This window comes from Ahaetulla prasina, chromosome 6 (genome assembly GCF_028640845.1).
Source record: "Ahaetulla prasina isolate Xishuangbanna chromosome 6, ASM2864084v1, whole genome shotgun sequence".
Lineage (NCBI taxonomy): Eukaryota > Metazoa > Chordata > Lepidosauria > Squamata > Colubridae > Ahaetulla > Ahaetulla prasina.
The window spans coordinates 49,882,417-49,900,418 of NC_080544.1; the positions used below are offsets into that span (position 1 = coordinate 49,882,417).

The 18,002-nt window shown below is 38.8% G+C and overlaps 1 protein-coding gene across 1 annotated transcript; it reads left to right on the forward strand.

Moving 5' to 3' along the window:
* Positions 1–687: 687 nt before the first annotated feature.
* VAX1 (ventral anterior homeobox 1) lies at positions 688–7,410 on the forward strand. Its single transcript, XM_058189236.1, has 3 exons — positions 688–925; positions 2,826–3,013; positions 6,895–7,410. The coding sequence occupies exons 1-3, from the start codon at positions 688–690 to the stop codon at positions 7,408–7,410; spliced, it is 942 nt and encodes a 313-aa protein (XP_058045219.1).
* The last annotated feature ends 10,592 nt before the right edge of the window (positions 7,411–18,002 follow it).

The following is an 18,002-nucleotide window of genomic DNA, read 5'->3' on the forward strand; positions in this document are numbered from 1 at the left end:
TGGCTGCTAATTACTCCTAACAATTCTGGCTGAATCTTGTCAAAAGTTTTTTTCCCCCTCCCTTTCTTCCCTCGCCCCCTCTCCCGCTCCTTCAATTGATCCTTCTTCTCCTTCTCCTTCTTCTCCTTCTGGAAATCTCAGCCTTTTTTTTGATTGTGTGTTTCCTGAAAGCAAGGCCAATCATTTCAGTTTATTCACTGGCTAAACTCGACTTGATTGGGGACAAGCATACAAACCACCCATTACGAAGTGATATATTATCCAAACAATTTAGTGTATTCATGAGGTAACCTAAATGTGGAGGCTGCAAAATTACCCGTAATCAATTGAAACAGCGAGTGCGCGTCCCTCTGGGTGTCTAACAACTGCATCCCTCTCTGTAATAAGGGAGGCATTAAATCATTTTAGAGTTGCACTGTTGAGTACCTGATGGTTGGGGCGCGGGGAAGCTGGACACTCGCACTAGGACGCTGGGATTGAGGAAGCGTCCGATTTCCTGCCTCTCCAGCAGCCGAACCGACTCTCGCCTTCGAGGGATTCGCTGGTTACTCACCGAACTGATCGTACGCCGGGCGATATTCAGCAGATTTCTCTTCTTTTCCTTCTCCCTTCCACCCTCATCCCGCGCCTTCTTTTTTTCCCCCCACTTAAAAAAACAAAACAAACCTCTACACCATATTGCACTACATGTTTGGGAAACAAGACAAAATGGACGTTAGATGCAATTCAGAGCTTGAAACCAGCCGGCTCTCCAAGAACGGGCATAAAGAAGGCAAGGAAAGCAAAAGCTCCGAAGGAAATATTTCGAATTCTTTTTTGAAGGAACCGCAAGGGACTTTTTCGGCTTCGGGCGTCTCGGAAGAGTGCAGTAAAAATAAATCCAGTTCCGCTGACCCGGATTATTGCAGAAGAATTCTAGTCCGAGGTAGGACCGTCGCTTTATGTTCTGAAATTTTGATTAAGACTTTTCCCGCCCGCCTGCTTCCTTTCCTTTCGTTTTTACTTTCGGTTTTTGTTTTTTTTATTTTGTTTTTCGTTTTTCTCGTTTCAAAACCAAATGAATTACTGTGGTTTCCTAAAGGCTTCGCTTCATTCTTTTTATCTTTTTCATCCTGTTCTTGATCCGTTTCTCAGGTCTAGGAATATTTTTGCAATTTGGATTGTCAAGGATTGTGAAGGGCTTCATGTCCAAAGCTTACATTTTAGCTGGGGCGGCATGTATACAGGTTATGTTTTCTTTTTCTCCGAATTTCTCAAGTATTGAGGGAAGGAAAAGCTAAGATCTACCTTAGTTGTCTTTAGTCTATAGTTTACCTTTGCTTTAAGGGCATGAGAGTCCTATTTTGATCCCATTAGATTCAGCCTACAATTCTTTTGATTACTTGTATTCGAGTAAGACCCATCGGACTCAATACAGTAGAACTTACTTCTCCATAGGAGTTTTCAGTCACAGCCTTTTGCAAAAGATTGCTTCTTTGAAATTCCTCTCCGCCCTCCAAAAAAGAAAAGGGGAAAGGGGAAAGAAACCCATCTCCCGGTGCCTAAGGTAAGCAAAAAGAAAAGAAGAGATGGAGGAAGAAAAATAACCTTTGGAGACTTATTCCGAAATGTACTGGGCGTTTCTCTTTTTTTCAGTCTATTACTTTTGTCCCATTCTTTGATTTCCATCAGCAGCAGGAAATTCTTTCTAGTCTGAGGACATAGCGAACGACCCCCCCCCCCATCCTAAGACAAGTCTTTCCTCCAAGCTTTCCTTACCCTTGAACCCATTCCTGCTCAAATCTTTGGTGCTTGCACCTTTTTTGATAGTGACTTTGCAATAACAAAATCTGTCAGAAAGTGGTGTGGTAGTAGTGATGTTCACTGCTATTATTCAGTATTATTATGCAGCTGAATGAATTGCTTATGGTACTGTTTAGTTTCTTGGTTTGATTTTCTTTTGTTTTTATTCTAACCTGGATTATTTATTATCTTCTTTCCGCCTCCTACAATAAACAAAAGAATAATTTTCCATTACTATTAAAATTCCAAAACTAAGAGGTCAGTTTTTCATTTCTGTTAGTACACATCCATGCATGTACTTGTGTATTTAAGAAAGAATTTCATTCTGCTCACATGTGAATGAATGAAAACCAGGCCTGGTAAACAGTAACTTATCCTGGACACCACCACCACCCTCAGCTAAAAAAAGAAATCAAATCTTAGAAGTCTAGGCTTTCTTCCTCACAGATTTAGGAAGGAAAATTATGGCAAACCCATAAGGGAAAGCCTGGTGTGTAATTTGAATCAGATTGTACTTCACTGCCCAGAGGCTAGTGAGATTTGCAGTGTTGTGGTGAGATGAAGGTGGAGCAGAAAATGGACATCCATGAAGGGCAACTTGATGTTCATCAACACAGAAAAGCAGGCAGCTCCAAAGAGTCAGTGGGCTGCAGAAAGTGGACATCACAGCTCTCTTGAGATGGCTCACTTGAATGCTTTCCCTGTAGGAAAATCAAGGGCAGCTCAAGCAGGTGTGAATGTGCAAGGCACATTCAGAGCATAGGCCTCTGGTGGTGGCTAGGCTGCTTTTAAACCTGTGAGGTTCCTTTGGAGTTCTTTGTGTTAGAGCTCTTCCCTTGGGATGGAGGATGGTGTGCTTTATAAGCCTCAATCTGAGATTGTGGTGCTGGGGCTAGCAGTAAAATCCTGAAGACTCCTTCATTCCCTGGCAAGAGTGGCTTCTTGCTCTGTCTAGAGTGGCATCTCCAGGTAGTTCCTAAAAACTGGACCCACGATCCATCCTTCCTTCTGGATCTAAATGTGCCTCCTTCTCTTTTTGCCAGATGCCAAAGGTTCCATCAGGGAGATCATTCTTCCAAAAGGACTTGATCTCGACCGGCCGAAGAGGACTCGAACTTCTTTCACAGCTGAACAACTTTATAGGCTTGAGATGGAATTCCAGAGGTGCCAATACGTGGTTGGACGGGAAAGAACTGAGCTGGCCAGGCAGCTCAATCTTTCAGAAACTCAGGTACTAAAGATACAAATGTATGGGTGACAAAAGAAGGTTTGGGAAGTGAGGTGATGGCTCCAGCTCTACTCTTAGGCAGGAGAGTTCTCTTCCCTAAAGATGAGGAGCTTTTCACTTACTGCCAGGCCTGCCTGGCTATAGCTAACACTTGGATAGCTTCCTACATGGGTGTGGTTGGTGTTGAAGACCAGTCTCCCCCCCACCTTTTTTTTTTTTTTTTGCAGTTAATAACTCAAAGATGACCAAGCCCTAGAACTAAATTTAGGGCACAATGCAAAATTCCACTTTTTTCATGCTTTTGCAGATTTCCTCCTTTTAAAAAGACACTTTTTAAATTTGATCGGCATCTAAATATCTGGAGGGAATGGAAGGACTAGAGTGTGAATTGCCTCCTTAAATGCCAGAGGTTAAGAACCCAAGAAATAAATGGGCTCAGGGAAGTGACAACTTGCTTTTAACTCCACAAATTATTCATAAACTCTAAGCATTTAATCCAAAAAATTAACTAGCCTCTAGGATAATGTTTAAGAACTATGAAACAGTCCTTATATACCTTTGAAGAAACTCCCTCCTCACAAACACTCAGAGATCACAATCAGTTAGTGCTGAAGTGAGGGCTTCTGGAAGAAAACCTTGGAGAAAAAACTACAGAAGTTGCAAGGAGCTCCCCTCAACAAAATAAGACCAAATCCTAGGGGGAAAAAAGTAAAATTTCAAAAAATAATAATTCACACCAAAATATCACTTAAGAGAATCTATAGCTTGTGGAAAAAAACAGAGTATTTCTTGGAAGTGGAGTATTACACAAATGTTACTTTTCTTTTGCTATAGTCAATAAGGCCTTTCCTTCTATTGCATTTAATGCTACAGTTTAAAAGCTAAAAAAATAACCTGCTGCTCCACCAAGTGACTGTAGTACTGAATTTATTTGCTATCTCAACACATTGTTAGTGCTTATAGAGATGTTGCTGTTATGGGTTCATCGAATTTTGGTTCTAAAAATACTGAAAGGTACACTTATTTCTTCAGAAGTAAATTAACTTTAATAGAGTTTCTCCCTAATAAATTTGTGCATATCTAAATATCACTGTTTACAATAGGACTTTAGGCTGTTTGTTCTAATACTATTGAAATTAAAATAAATAGAAGGTATAACAATGTATTCTGACTGGCATAATGAAAAGAATCAAAGCCCTATAGAACTCTTTATAGAACTTTGCTGGATTTACCTTTTTTTTTGTTTCCCTAGTTTTATAAGTTTGGACAACAACTAGTACCTTTTAAAAAAACACACAGTAATTTCCTTTAATTTAAGGAACAAATTCTCTTACAAGAATGAATAGAATTGTGTTCTGACCATGCATATCTAGACATGCTTTATGAAGATAAGGGTTTATTTGAAGGTGGAAGCATCTGTGTGCAACAGGATTGGGACTGGTTAACCTTAGATGCAATTCTTCCATGGAATTTTGAGCTATGGGCGAGACAGGGAAGTGGGAAAATACTCAGATGATAATAATGGGAAAAAACTTTGGCACTTCTCCCCCAACACAAAATGAAGTCATCAGAAATTGAGCTCCATTTAAAGGAAGCTTCTCTTTTAAATGGGTATCTGATTATTTTCCTTTCCCCTTTCTGCCATGGTGTGTGTATGGAGAGGGCATGTGAGGGAGGAGAGAGAAGAGAGAACCCAAAAATGGCTTAATATATAAATAAATGCAGGAATGAGAAGGGTAGCAAAAGGCTATTTTTTCATCCACATAAAAATGTTCAGGCATGCCTCCAGAAATTCCCTTCCCATTTCTTAAACCAACTTTGCTAGATTAAGATTTGTTACAATAAAATATTAAGCAAGGATTTCACCTAACTTCCTTTGGTCTCATAAAGTTACTGCCTCTATGGATTATGGATTTTGTTTTCCTCACATTGTTTATCGCTTGACTTGTGTTTCCTGAAACTGTCATGAATGAGCGGTCCTATCCATTTTCTGTCAGAGGCACAACAGCAGATACCCATGTACTCCCATCAAGGTTCAAATTCTTCAGTTTATCCCATTTTGTAGCCATTTGTAGTAATAATTCTTCTAAGTACCCCTTTCTAGTGAAAAATACAACTTGTCTGTATCAGGGACTTTGTTGCTTCCCCCCCCCCACAATACCAGATTAGCTGTTGGAGGCAATGGATAGAATGCCTGCCAGTAGGGCCGACAATGACAATGAGGTAGGGCCGACAATGACAATGAGATCAGCCCCAAATGGGTCTGCTCTGATTTTGAAAGCCAAGTTTTTTCCTTTCATTCAATCCTACAACCTGAAAAATAGGTCTGAGAGGTGAATCTGAAAGGCGGGGCCATTTTCTGCCTGTATGTGTATGTATATGCATGTGGGCACAAGTGTCTGTGTGCATACCATACAGAGGGAGAGACATTTATCCCCTTCCTTCAAGGGCAAAAATGCCATCTGAAAACTGTACTTTGCTAAATAGAGTTGTGGGGAAGATAAAATATAGGGTGGGTGGTGGTTTAATTTTAAAATTTAAATAAAATGCTTTGAGAAAATTGAAAACATTAAGTCAAAACCTGAAATAGGTAGTCAGATTCAAAAAAGAGAAATAGATACATTACCAAAAATATTATCTGTTTGTGATGCTTTTCAATGTATTATTTAAAGAAATAGGATGAAATTTGCTGTACATTTTACCACAAAGGAGAACAGGAAGACCTAGGGAAGGATAAAATATAGGTGTGGCTTTATTATTTCTGCTTGAAACATCCTATTAAAAGGAAGGAAGGAAGGAGGAAGGAAGGAAGGGATTAGTTTCGTAGTTCTTAGAAAAGAGGTACTATAATGAACCTCTCTGACAAGCTAATTAGCATTTCTTTGCCTGTCAAATTTAGGCGGGTTGGAAAGCGTTTCTACGGCCAAAGCGTGGCCTGCCATAGGAACCTAAGTGAAGGGTAGCTGATAAGGGTTGAAGTAGTTGCCGTTCAGGCCTGCCTTGAGGTGGGTGACACCTGTGCGCTCTGCCTTTCAGGGGAAAACCAAAATCTTCCAAAAGCTGCTGCCCTCAGATGAGATCCATGGGAGAAAAAAAATATGGGAAATTTAGTTAGGTACGGGTGCCTAAACAACGACAAACCACCTTGTTTCAGGGGCCTGCAGATAGTGCCTTTTCAAGGGCATAGGAGTGTTGACCGGCTTCAATTAATTCGGTGAGGTTACATCCCCCATCCCCCAAAACCCGTTTCTGAAAAACTCCTAGCTGTGGGACACAATCATAAAAAGCGTGGAAAATGAGGCGCGACGGCTTCCTCCACCTAACTCTTTTTTCACCTTATTTTGTTAGACAGGCCACCCCCAGCTCCTCAGTACATGCACGTGCAAGCACTTGCCGAAGCTTTTCTGGCCGCTTTCTGCGGCTTCTGAAACAAGCCATTGCCTAAAATAGCACTCCACAATACACGCGTGTCTTCACGGCGCCGAAGGTTGAAACCTTTTAAGTTTTTGCAATTCTCAGTCACTCCAGTTGCGCTTTATAGAGTGCAGCACGGCTTCGCGATCTTCGTGGAAATGAGCAGACGTCCACGCTCGCTCTTCCATTCGCTCTCTGACATCCACGCGCTCCCCAGCCGGCTGCACCCGCGCACACAAGAGGTTTCCGCCGCAAGCTTAACCCACGGAGAAATCTCCGTCTCCCCAGGAGCTCCCAAGCCGGTCGCTGTCCTCCTGTAGAGGCCTCTGGAAAGGGGCCGAAACTGCGATGGGAGGGACAATGGCGGCCTTTCCTCTCTTGCTCCAGGCCTAAGAGGCCGAGGCTTTTGCTAGGCCGCGCTAGATGAGGCTGATTTTGTTCTTCTGCCTTCTTCCCTCACCTCTTTGCAGGTCAAAGTCTGGTTCCAGAACCGACGCACAAAGCAGAAAAAAGACCAAGGCAAAGACTCGGAGATGAAGTCGGTGGTGTCCGAGACCGCGGCTACATGCAGCGTACTGCGACTCCTCGAACAAGGACGCCTGCTCTCCCCGCCCGGCTTGCCCGGCCTGCTTCCCCCTTGTGCCACCAGCGCCTTGGGCTCGGCCTTGCGAGCCCCTAGCCTCGCTAGCCGCACTGGCGGCTCAGGATCAGGGACGGCGGGCGGCTCCCCACATCATCCGGCCGTCAGCAACGCCGCCGCCGCGGCTCATCCCTCTCCGCCCGGCGGGCACAACCTCTTCAGCCTCCCGGTGCCCACCCTGCTAGGCTCGGTGGCCAGCCGGCTCTCCTCCAACCCGTTAGCAATGGCCGGGTCTCTGGCCGGGAACTTGCAAGAACTGTCGGCCCGATACCTCAGCTCCTCCGCCTTCGAGCCCTACTCCCGGACCGCCGGTAAAGAAAGCGCGGAAAAAAAGGCGCTGGACTGACTCTCGGGGACTTTCACTGTATTTATATTTATCCTCTTTGTCTGTGTTGATTATTTATGGAGTCTCCGTGCGTTAGATGCCCCCTCTCGTCCGGTATACATTGCGCCTATTCACATGCTCTTTCCTCATGGCTCCTGCTCCCCCAATCCTCTGCCCCACTCCCGCCCGCGCATTCCAAACCCGGAGCCTCCCCGTTTTCGCTCAGCGCGCCCAACCCTTGAAAACCCTCGAGAAACGCCGGCCGGGAAAAGCAACTAGGCGAAGTCACGCGCTGGCAGTAAACAGACGGAGGGAACCCGCCAAACGGCCCGCGAGCTGTTGAAAGTGGGGAGGGGAGGGAAAGTCGGTGGGGGGGGGCGGCAGAGATGAAGAAGCGCCGAGCGCACTCCTTGTGGAAGGCCGCGTCCGCCAGCGTTTTAGAAACTAGGCTGGGTGGGACGCCTAAAACCGAGGAGACGTCGTGTTGCGGGGTGGGGGAGAGCAGGAGAAGAGGGGTCTGAATTGCTGGTCGCGGACGTCCTTTCCTTCAAGTTGACGGCCAACGCGAGAAAGAAGCTTTGACTTTGAGAGGAGGGTGGTGGTGTTCGGGAAGAGGCTTGAAGGGTTGGTTGGAGCTGAAGTGTATTTTGTGCAGGGAAGGTGGGGGCTGCCCGCGCGTACGTAGCCCCACGGATTCCAGCCCGCCTGGCGGATGTTGGTTGCTCAGTGTTGCATTAAAGCACAAATCTAAGAAAGGCCCTCTTTCCTCAACAAGGGCAACACTACCCTACCAAGGGATAACTTATTTTGCACATCATCCTGAAGATGCGCGCCTCCTCCTCCTCCTCCTGTCCCGACGTCCGTATGCCCCCAATGCCAGACTGAACTCTCGGACACGAAACCTATTGACTTTTAAGTGCGCGCTGCGGGTATTCAGCAGTTTCACTTCAATGGGATTTACTTCCGGTAAGTGTACCTAGGATTCCAGTTTCATTTCCAAGTTGTGAATGTGGGTGTAAGCCAAGTGAGGCCAACCGTCCTTTGAGGTAACGCAGCTGGGAACTGATTTAGCTTTGAAATATTGACCCAAGAATGAGGTAAACGCCGACTTCGTTCAATTTAAGGAATGTTGCAGTCATCTTCCAATTCTACCGACCACCACCCCTCAAAAAAACAAAAAGATTTTGCATTAGGCTTACACAGACTTGACAGCATTTGGGTCTGGCCTATTTTTAACAAAAAATAACCTATTTTTCTTTGTTAATGTCTGGAAGGAAACCAGACAGAAATATACAAGTAATCATCTCTGTGCAAATCCCTCATTAATAATATATAGGTGCAAAGAAAAATTAGAGCTTTCAAAAAATCCTTATACACAAGCTTTTTTAAACAATCAGAATTTGGTCTCTATAAAACAAAAAAGAATAATAGCAAGGCAGCATTATAGAATTACTGATGTGCCTGCAGTTTCACACTCTCCTAAAACTATATATTCAACTTTTAAACTGGAAGTATCGATTTTTGCCCTCTTTGACTGATTTTCTTTGGTAATGTTTATTCCTAAGTCAAACCTAATGCAAAGTACAGTAGTGTCCCATTTGATTTTGTATTAATTTTGTGCTCTTATGTAAAATTGTCATTTTATCTTATTTGAAAATCTCCCCATTAACCACAGATTTATTCCTGGCGGCGGCTGCTGCTTTTTACATGATTTTATAAGTTTGCCAGAAGCAGCAAATGAAAACAAGATACCATGTAATAACTAATTACTTTAGCCTGTTTTCTTTTGTTTTTGGAGGCAGAAGGGTTGGAAATCCCTTGATACTTTGCGTTTACACTGTACAAAATACATGCCACCAAACTTTTCAATCCAAAAAGCAAAAGCAAAAAAAACAAAACAAAACATGAAAAGTAGTACATATAGAGTTTACTCTAGAACAGAAAGAACATGAAAACTCAGAATAATTTTATTGTAAATTATTTACATCTGAAGTTTTAGGCATCTAGTGCAGAAAAAAATATGAATGAATCTGTGGGTGAAGGTGAGCCCCTTGCTACTAACCTTTATTTGGAATGTTCTGGATATTTGACTTTGTATTTATGTGGTGAGAGTGAAATATATCTATATGATGACAGATCGCTATTTTCGTCTTCTGTTTAGAACTCCCTGGAACACATTCAATCCACTTGTGTAAAGCAAAAGATAAAACTCCATAAGTTGTGATGTTCAGCAATCAACTCTGCATAGTATATGAAAAGGTCCTTTTGCAGAATATACATTCAGATGACATCTTGAGTAGCTAAATAATATATATAGTAAGGTGAATGCTTTAAAATACTCATTTTCAAAGTTAGAATTGAAATTGTGCACCTCTTTATCACCTAAAGACATTATCATTAGTGCTTTATATTGGCCACTATATTTGATTCTGCACAATTTAACTCATTTAGTGTCAGACAGTTTCACCAAAGAAGGATTTCAGAATCTGCTTCCTATTAGTTCATACATCAACCATCTAACAGAATCTGGGAGGAGAGGGGAGGCAAGTCAGAGAATTGTCAAAATCGGCCTGATTCTCATCTATTTTTTTCCCTAAATCTTGTTGATCTATTCTTACATTTGTATCCCTGGCATTAGTCCAAAGGTGATATTTAATTTCAATGGAGTTTCTGAAGGAGTGAAAGTGACTAATATTAACCATTACACAATCTCAACCACTTCATTTTTCATTGTATTTATTCACCTATTTACTTGGAAGTAAAACCCATTGAAATAACTACAGCTTACTTTTAAGTAGATAATTAGACAACTGCATTGTAAAATTGACATTACACCAAACTCTGTAAATCATACATAATCAGTAGAAGAAAAATCTGTATGATTTTTAAAATAAACATGAATCAATTTCATTTGGAGCACATTGTGGGGGGGGATGTCATTCAGAGATCTTCCTTCCTTCCCTCCGTCCCTCCCTCCGTCCCTCCCTCCCTCTCTCCCATACACCAACTAAAACCATTTTATTATAATTAATAAATATATTTCCTCACTAATTGTTCATTTCATGTGATCTTAACCATTGCCTTATGATGGCTTTTTGATAAAACAATATTACTTCAAGCTTAAGTATAAATTCTCTCCCTTTCTTTCTTGAAATTTGAGGGATTTCTGCTTAGCAATTAGGGTAACATTAAAAAGGATATAATATATGAGCATTTTTGTGCACTATTTCATTGCATGATCACTTATGGATCTGGTGTCTTACAGTATGTAAGCTTTCTATTATTAGTGAAAATGGGCTTAGACAAAAGCAATACTTATAAACGAGGGGACAATGGAATGAAATGAAGACTTCTGCTAAGGAAGTCTGATATCCTGTGATCCTAATCTACTTCTTGGAAGTGAATGGGACTAGAGGTGAGACTGGAAATGCTTTAAAGCTATGTGAATCAATTAAGAAAATCAGGCTGCATTTGTGAATTACTATGTTTATACATTTTGTTATTCTAAAACTTTAAATAATATGAGGAATTATTGCTGTTTGGGAAATACTTTGTTTGCTTTTTTTCTTGTCACCCATGTTAATTTAAGAAAATGAACACATACATACAAATACATTATTACACAGAAAGATAAATTCTGCAGTGAGGTTGATCCAATTAATGTATAACTTATGCAGCCTTCCCCCACCTCAAGCACTGCCCCGTAATCAGGCTGCTTCCTATCATATCTTCTATTGTAAAAGCATGAATCACCTACTTCCTGCAGCATAAAAATCAGGCTAACCAGGGACTGTGTTCCTGATTGTTTTTGCAATAGGAAAAAAAACCCTTTAACAACTCAGAGTTCAATCATGTCAGTTCCTTCCCTAATAACTGAGAAGTTTCAGATAAGATGTGAGATTGCAAGGCTAACTGCAAAGATCTCGATGATCACACTTGGCTGCTATGTAGTGTTCATCTGGATTCTTATAGTACAGTAGCCTTTAGTTGTAAGGGCAACGTTGGCTAATCTCAAATTGCTTAATTAGTAAGGAGATATAATATTTTTTAATGATATCAATCTCATAAAATACCTTATCATGCATAAAGATGGCTACTATATTCATTCATATAAAGTAGTTTCTTATAATGTTTGAGCTTATGCAGGAGTGGTTTGAGCAGCTGGGGAAACAAAGCACTAGTTATTCAGTATAATCCAAATAATTAAAAACATGAAAATAATTTCTAGAAAAGTGAAAAAGAACACATGGGCTCTCAAGATGTCATTCATGTGCTTCAGAGGAGGATTTCCTTTTAATAGGTTTGATTTGTTTTAAGTCAATATTTGTATAAAGCTGCGATACCCTTACTACAAGAACCAAGGTGATAGCACTTTTCTTGATCTGACAGGAGATAAATAGGTAGATCGATATACATTGTGAGTATAACCAAAAAAGAGCCAAAAAAAAAAAAAAGGATCACAGATAAAATAATTTGTTTTGAAACAAGTAGTAAATGGGAATAGTTGATTTGTAAAATGTATAAATTAACCTCTCAAATGTTCAGGAAAGTTTATAATATCTTTTAAATCTTTTTATATTACTTAAATAAGTACAAATGATACATTAATGACAACATGAAAGACACTGTACAAAGTGTACGAAGACCAGTATAAAGAAAATTATATCAGCAATTAAGAAATGTCAAGCCTTTGAGGTAGGCCAGACCATGAAACAGTGCAAAGATTATAGGAGGGTATAATAGCATCTCGAAAGCTTGCACATTTTCCCTCTGCCTCCTTTTGTACCAAACAGAGTCAAAAATAATATATTTTGAGGTTTTTTTCCCCTTCATGCCTTCTCCTTTCCCAGAACTGAGTTGCCTTAACTGTTCCTGCACATCTTTTTCATGTATCCAAGTATTTAAGGTTACTCCTACAAGAGGGGTGGGAAAAGGAAAATAATTGTCTCAGCATCTGTAACAGTTGGCAGGAAATTATGGCTCTCTAGATGTTGCTGCACTAACAATTCCCAGTATTGCTACTTAGGGGACATCTGGCAGGACCTGATGGAGGTTCAGCAATACCTGAAACACCCACAAGTAACCAGATTTTGACCTAAAATACAGGAAACAGATGCCATAATTCAACTTTGGAGAGAGAATTTTACAAACAGGATATTATAATGGGGGTGGGGGGTGGGGAATGTCACCTTTTCTCATTTTGCCTGAGTTGGGCATTTAGAAGATGATTAATCTTCTTTCATTTAACCTAAATTAATGCTTAAAGTTTGACAAAATTCAATGAAAATCCAGCTCAATTGATTCATGAGCACTTCTGAATACAGTCTCACATACAGATCTTTAAAAAAGCGGCATCTCCTGATCTGATGCACTAAAAGAACTGGACTGTGAGAGAATCAAGGAATTGTGTCAGTTATGCCTGTGATGTACATAATAGCCATACCTCCATTTGCCATCCATTAGGTGTGTAGAAATAAATCTCTTCTTTTCTATGCTTATTTTCCTTATGTATGGGTGACACCTATGTGGGTTTAAGGGCCTTTTAATGTTGAAATAACAACTAAAAACTATTCTTTATAATATGATCTTGAAGCTTTCCATGTGTTTTCCTAACAAAATAATTCATTCCATAAATCACCAGAATATAAATGGTTATGCCAAATGACCTGTACATAAACCTATGGCAGAAAAAACACCCAAAAACCGAGCACTGGTTAAGAATCCTAGAAATTTCAGCTGCCAAGTCAAAAAACACAAAATGCACCTGAAAAATACTATTAGAGAGAAGTTGGTTGGAGGTGACACAACAGCTCACAGTATCCTTAGCAACTACACTACTAACCAACTATCACAATGATACTCAAAGATAATGCTTCACATCTTGCCCAAGACTGGAAATGTTGATTTGGCCATTTAGTCAGCTTCTTGATTATCATGTTCATGCTTGACTGTTGTATATGTTAACTTAAAGCTGGCTTAGATTTCTTGCTGCTTGAGTATCCTGTTTCCTATTCCACCATGCAATTTCCATCTTCTCTGAATGCAGAATGTTCTTGAATTCAATGAAATATCTTAAAATGTAATACTTGACTCAAAAGAAAATATATTAGGTGTATTTTCAAATGTTTTCAGTATCATCAAATGTACAGCTTAAATTGCCAAGATGAAACCCACAGACTGCAATATTCTAACATTTCCTTTGGTACCCAGAAAAATCCATATCCAATGTGACTTTAATCTGGAATTGATTGATTGATTATTTATTTATTTATTTTTGGGAAACTGGCATGCTGCAAAGCAAAGAGTCACCTATTTATTTCAGAGAATGTTTTGGGGTTCACATATATCTCAGAGATGTTTATTAGATAATCAAAACGACAGACAGGTGAGTTAAGTGCTCTGACTAAAATAATGCCCACTGTACCCAAAACTATAACAAGAATCCTGCAAATCTGGAATGGAGGGGAAGGCTTCTAGTAAATTACAATTTGGCCAGTGACATTGCCAGTGATAGCAACTATTTTGTGAGATTGCCCTAATATATGTTAATCAATATTTCAAATGTGCTGACCTGTCTAAAACATTTAGGGACTTCTGAGATAAAATTATGTAGATAAGTATACTGTGTAGTTTGTGATTACTTCAGAGGTTTCGTCACCACAAAAAAATATGTATCGAATCTAGGGCATGAACTTTGTGGGTTTACTTTTATGAGAAAAGTAATTCTACAATGGTTTTTCCATCTGTTGCAATATAGCCATACGGATTCCATCTGAGAGATCGCCTATGTGCTAGATTAGCGAAGGAGAGGCTTAGATTCTGCTCTGGGCTCTCATCCCAACAAAAACTTTGCTTCTGGCTCATTGCTTCATGAGAGACCACCGCAGTTTTTCCATCTCCTCTAACAGACTTTTGCTAACTAGCTTTCTTTTGTTTGTTTGTTTTCTAAGTATAGTTTTCAGAAACTAAAGGTGTACTTGTCCATGCTCTAATACTTCAGGAAAATAATATAGATGGACGGCAGTTATTAACACACCTTTAGCAACTTGGGGACTGGAGGCTAAAACATATGAAGAACGGTTGCAGGAACTGGGTATGTCTAGTTTAATAAAAAGAAGGACTAGGGGAGACATGATAGCTGTGTTCCAATATCTCAGGGGTTGCCACAAAGAAGAGGGAGTCGGGCTGTTCTCCAAAGCACCTGAGGGTAGAACAAGAAGCAATGGGTGGAAACTGATCAAAGAAAGAAGCAACTTAGAACTAAGGAGAAATTTCCTGACAGTTAGAACAATTAATAAGTGGAACTACTTGCCTGCAGAAGTTGTGAATGCTCCAACACTGGAAATTTTTAAGAAAATGTTGGATAACCATCTGACTGAGATGGTGTAGGGTTTCCTGCCTGGGCAGGGGGTTGGACTAGAAGGCCTCCAAGGTCCCTTCCAACTCTGTTGTTATGTTATGTTAACTTTGGAAATGCTATTATTAATAAAAAGCATTTATAAAACATTTTAAAAGAAGCTCCTTATATATGTTCCTTTTTCGTTATTCAGAGTACAATTTCCAGACTTTTTATAAGTAATTAATAAGTAAGTAATTCTTTTGCCAAAGTTTTCTTTCACATCAGACATAGGAAGATGATTTAAATAATACATTGTTTGTAAATGCTTTAAAAAGGCAAATGTCCTGCTTTGCTTCATGTATAGCATATACATTTTAATAAAATGGTTACATTTCCAAACTTTTATCTGTGCTTCAAAAAGCAAAATATTGCAAGTTCTTCAACCTTTTATATAGACAATACCTAAATTACATTATTCCAAGAGATACAAAACTGATACGCACCATGTTGCCCATGTGGAAAATAGTCACCACTATTTCTAGGCATTTATACAGTGTGAATTCCAGAATGCATAATAACAAGCTTGGGCCCAAATTCTTTGGTTGGAAAGTATACATAACCCAGGGAATGCTTGTAGTACAATGGCTGTAGAAATTAGCCTTTATGTACCCACAGTTTGTCTTCCTCTTTCACTCAAAATTGGCAAAGGGGAGAATGCATCTTCCTTAATCACATGATAATTATCATTTATGATCATTTTTTTAAACCAAAAATACAAAACCCCAATGGATGTCCGGTTTATGCATGTCCACTAGGCAAAAGATTCACCCCTTCACTTCTACCTACAGTGAGTAATTCAAAGGGATACAATAATTTCCTAGAGTACACCTGGGTTAAGGGCTTCAGCTGTGACTTTTCTTGTACTGGTCTGCAAACTATGCTTTACTCCATAAAGCAATTCAATACAACACTATTTGTTCTCTAATATTGTTTTGTATCTTAGCACTCAAGAATGTGCTATTGAGCATATTCATGGTATTGGTAGTGATGTTGATAATGGTATTTTTGGTTTCTTGATTACGGTAATTAATTTTTATTCAAACTATTTTTTGTGTCTCCAAAACTGCTGATACCCTTTGATGGAGCAACTGAAGTAGTCATTTTTTCTCCCTATTCTATGTCAAATAATTGTTGGGAGGATAAAATAGGAAAACCCTCGTGTATGCTACCTGAATATGTCTTATAATTCAAAATAGACATGTAATAAAATAAATAATGTAAATATTTATATAAATATAAATAAGAGTTTATATGTGATCTTCAAGATTATGATCAGTACCCTGGACAGCACTTTGCTGAGGACAATAAAGGTTTTTCTTTTCTGTTAATAATATTTGAAGAAATATTCTCTAACAAGTCTTTTGTCAGAGAATAGAACTTCACACTTCTTGATAATTTTAGCAAGATGGTTAGGACTTGTGCTTATATTTCAGAGTATATTAATATTAGCCACAAATTAAATATTGTTGATTATATTTCAAAGTATATTAACATTAGCTACCAATTAAATACTTAATTGAAAAAGTCCACATTAGTCATTTATTACACCAACTTTTAAAAAGTGGGGGGAGATAGGATAGGTTAAAGATAATTCTTATTTTCTCAATGACATTTCATTTTATTGAATCATTGGCATAAGATGTGTTTCCATGACACATAGTCCTTCAATAAATAACACACACACACACACACGTATATATGTATGTATGTATATATATGTATGTATGTGTGTGTGTGTATATATATATATATATACACACACATACACAAACACACACACACACACACACACACAATTCAACAATAATATTTCATATAAGAACTTCTGTGCTCAAAGCCAAAACACACATGATTATAAGATTATTGAAGCTGAAATCAAATGACATCTATGCCCATTTGGTTTTTCACTTTTTTCTGGGGTATTTAAAAAATAGGTAATAGTTAACAGAATACACAGGCACTAAATATTAGATCATTTGATTTGCGTGAGAATGTTTTAAAAGGAAAATATTTTAAGGTCAGTATTAATTTCAATTCCTCACAAATATTTTACACAGATATGAAAAAAATGATAAATTAGGTAATGGTATTAGAGGATGATGCTTAATATTATGCTAGCCACTAAGTAAAAAATAAGGACATATTTATTTAACCATAGATCTGGATTCTTATCCATCCAGTTTACTTTATAAACTGAATTAGATGAGATTGATTATTCCAGATCTTCCTTGCAATTCCATCAATCTATAAATATTACTTAAGGATATATATTCATTTTTGTCCCAAGAATTCTGTCCATCTACTGAATGAAGAATAGAACCTTAGCTATCAGCATTAGTGGCCTTGCTTATGAGCTGCAGCAAGGCAAGAGATTTATAAGTGTAGCAGCTTAACATTTTAAATCATTCAAATCTATTAAAAATACACCATCTAAAGGTTTATTTTATGACACAAGAAAGTAAGTTCTGTCCGGTATTGTTAAGTCGTGAAATCAAATTAGGGTTCTGAGCTGATGACTTTCCACCTCTCAATTTCCAGTTTATTTTATTTCCCGATTAAAATTCTAGTACATTACTACAATGCATTTTTAAAAGCTTAAAAGTACAGATCCAGTTTTCCATCCCAACCAATGGAATGGTACAGACCCAATTTCTAAATCAAAATATGTCTCTATTAAACTTTTTAAATACCAGTTAAACTAATTGGAGTCAATAGGAGGAAGGAGGAAAACTGTAGACAATAAATGCTATATTAAGGCAATATGCAAAATATTTTTAGATTACCTGTCAAATAAAATATAACATCTAAAAATATAATTTTGGAAGCGACACTTTTTCATGCTTGGGATTGTAGTCTGAAAATGTTTCCAAATAAAATTGAATTCTACATCAGACTTACTTTTTAATTTGAAATTAACTCTAACATCCAAACAATATTCCCACAATTTGATTAATCATTCATCCCCAGGGAGAATCAATTTTTCCCCCCAATAAAGAGCATATAAAATTTTCAGAGCTTTTAACACACATAATGCCAATTTAGCAAATTTTAAAGACATATATGGTTCAGCGGTTTAATAAAAATCTCTCAAAATGGGATTATGACTTCCCAGATTTGTTTGATTCTGTGATGAAGTTCTGTCCAGTATTGTTAAGCTTTGCAACATTGCCACCATATGTGGAAGAAGGATCCAATCTGTTGTTTCTTTTCTAGC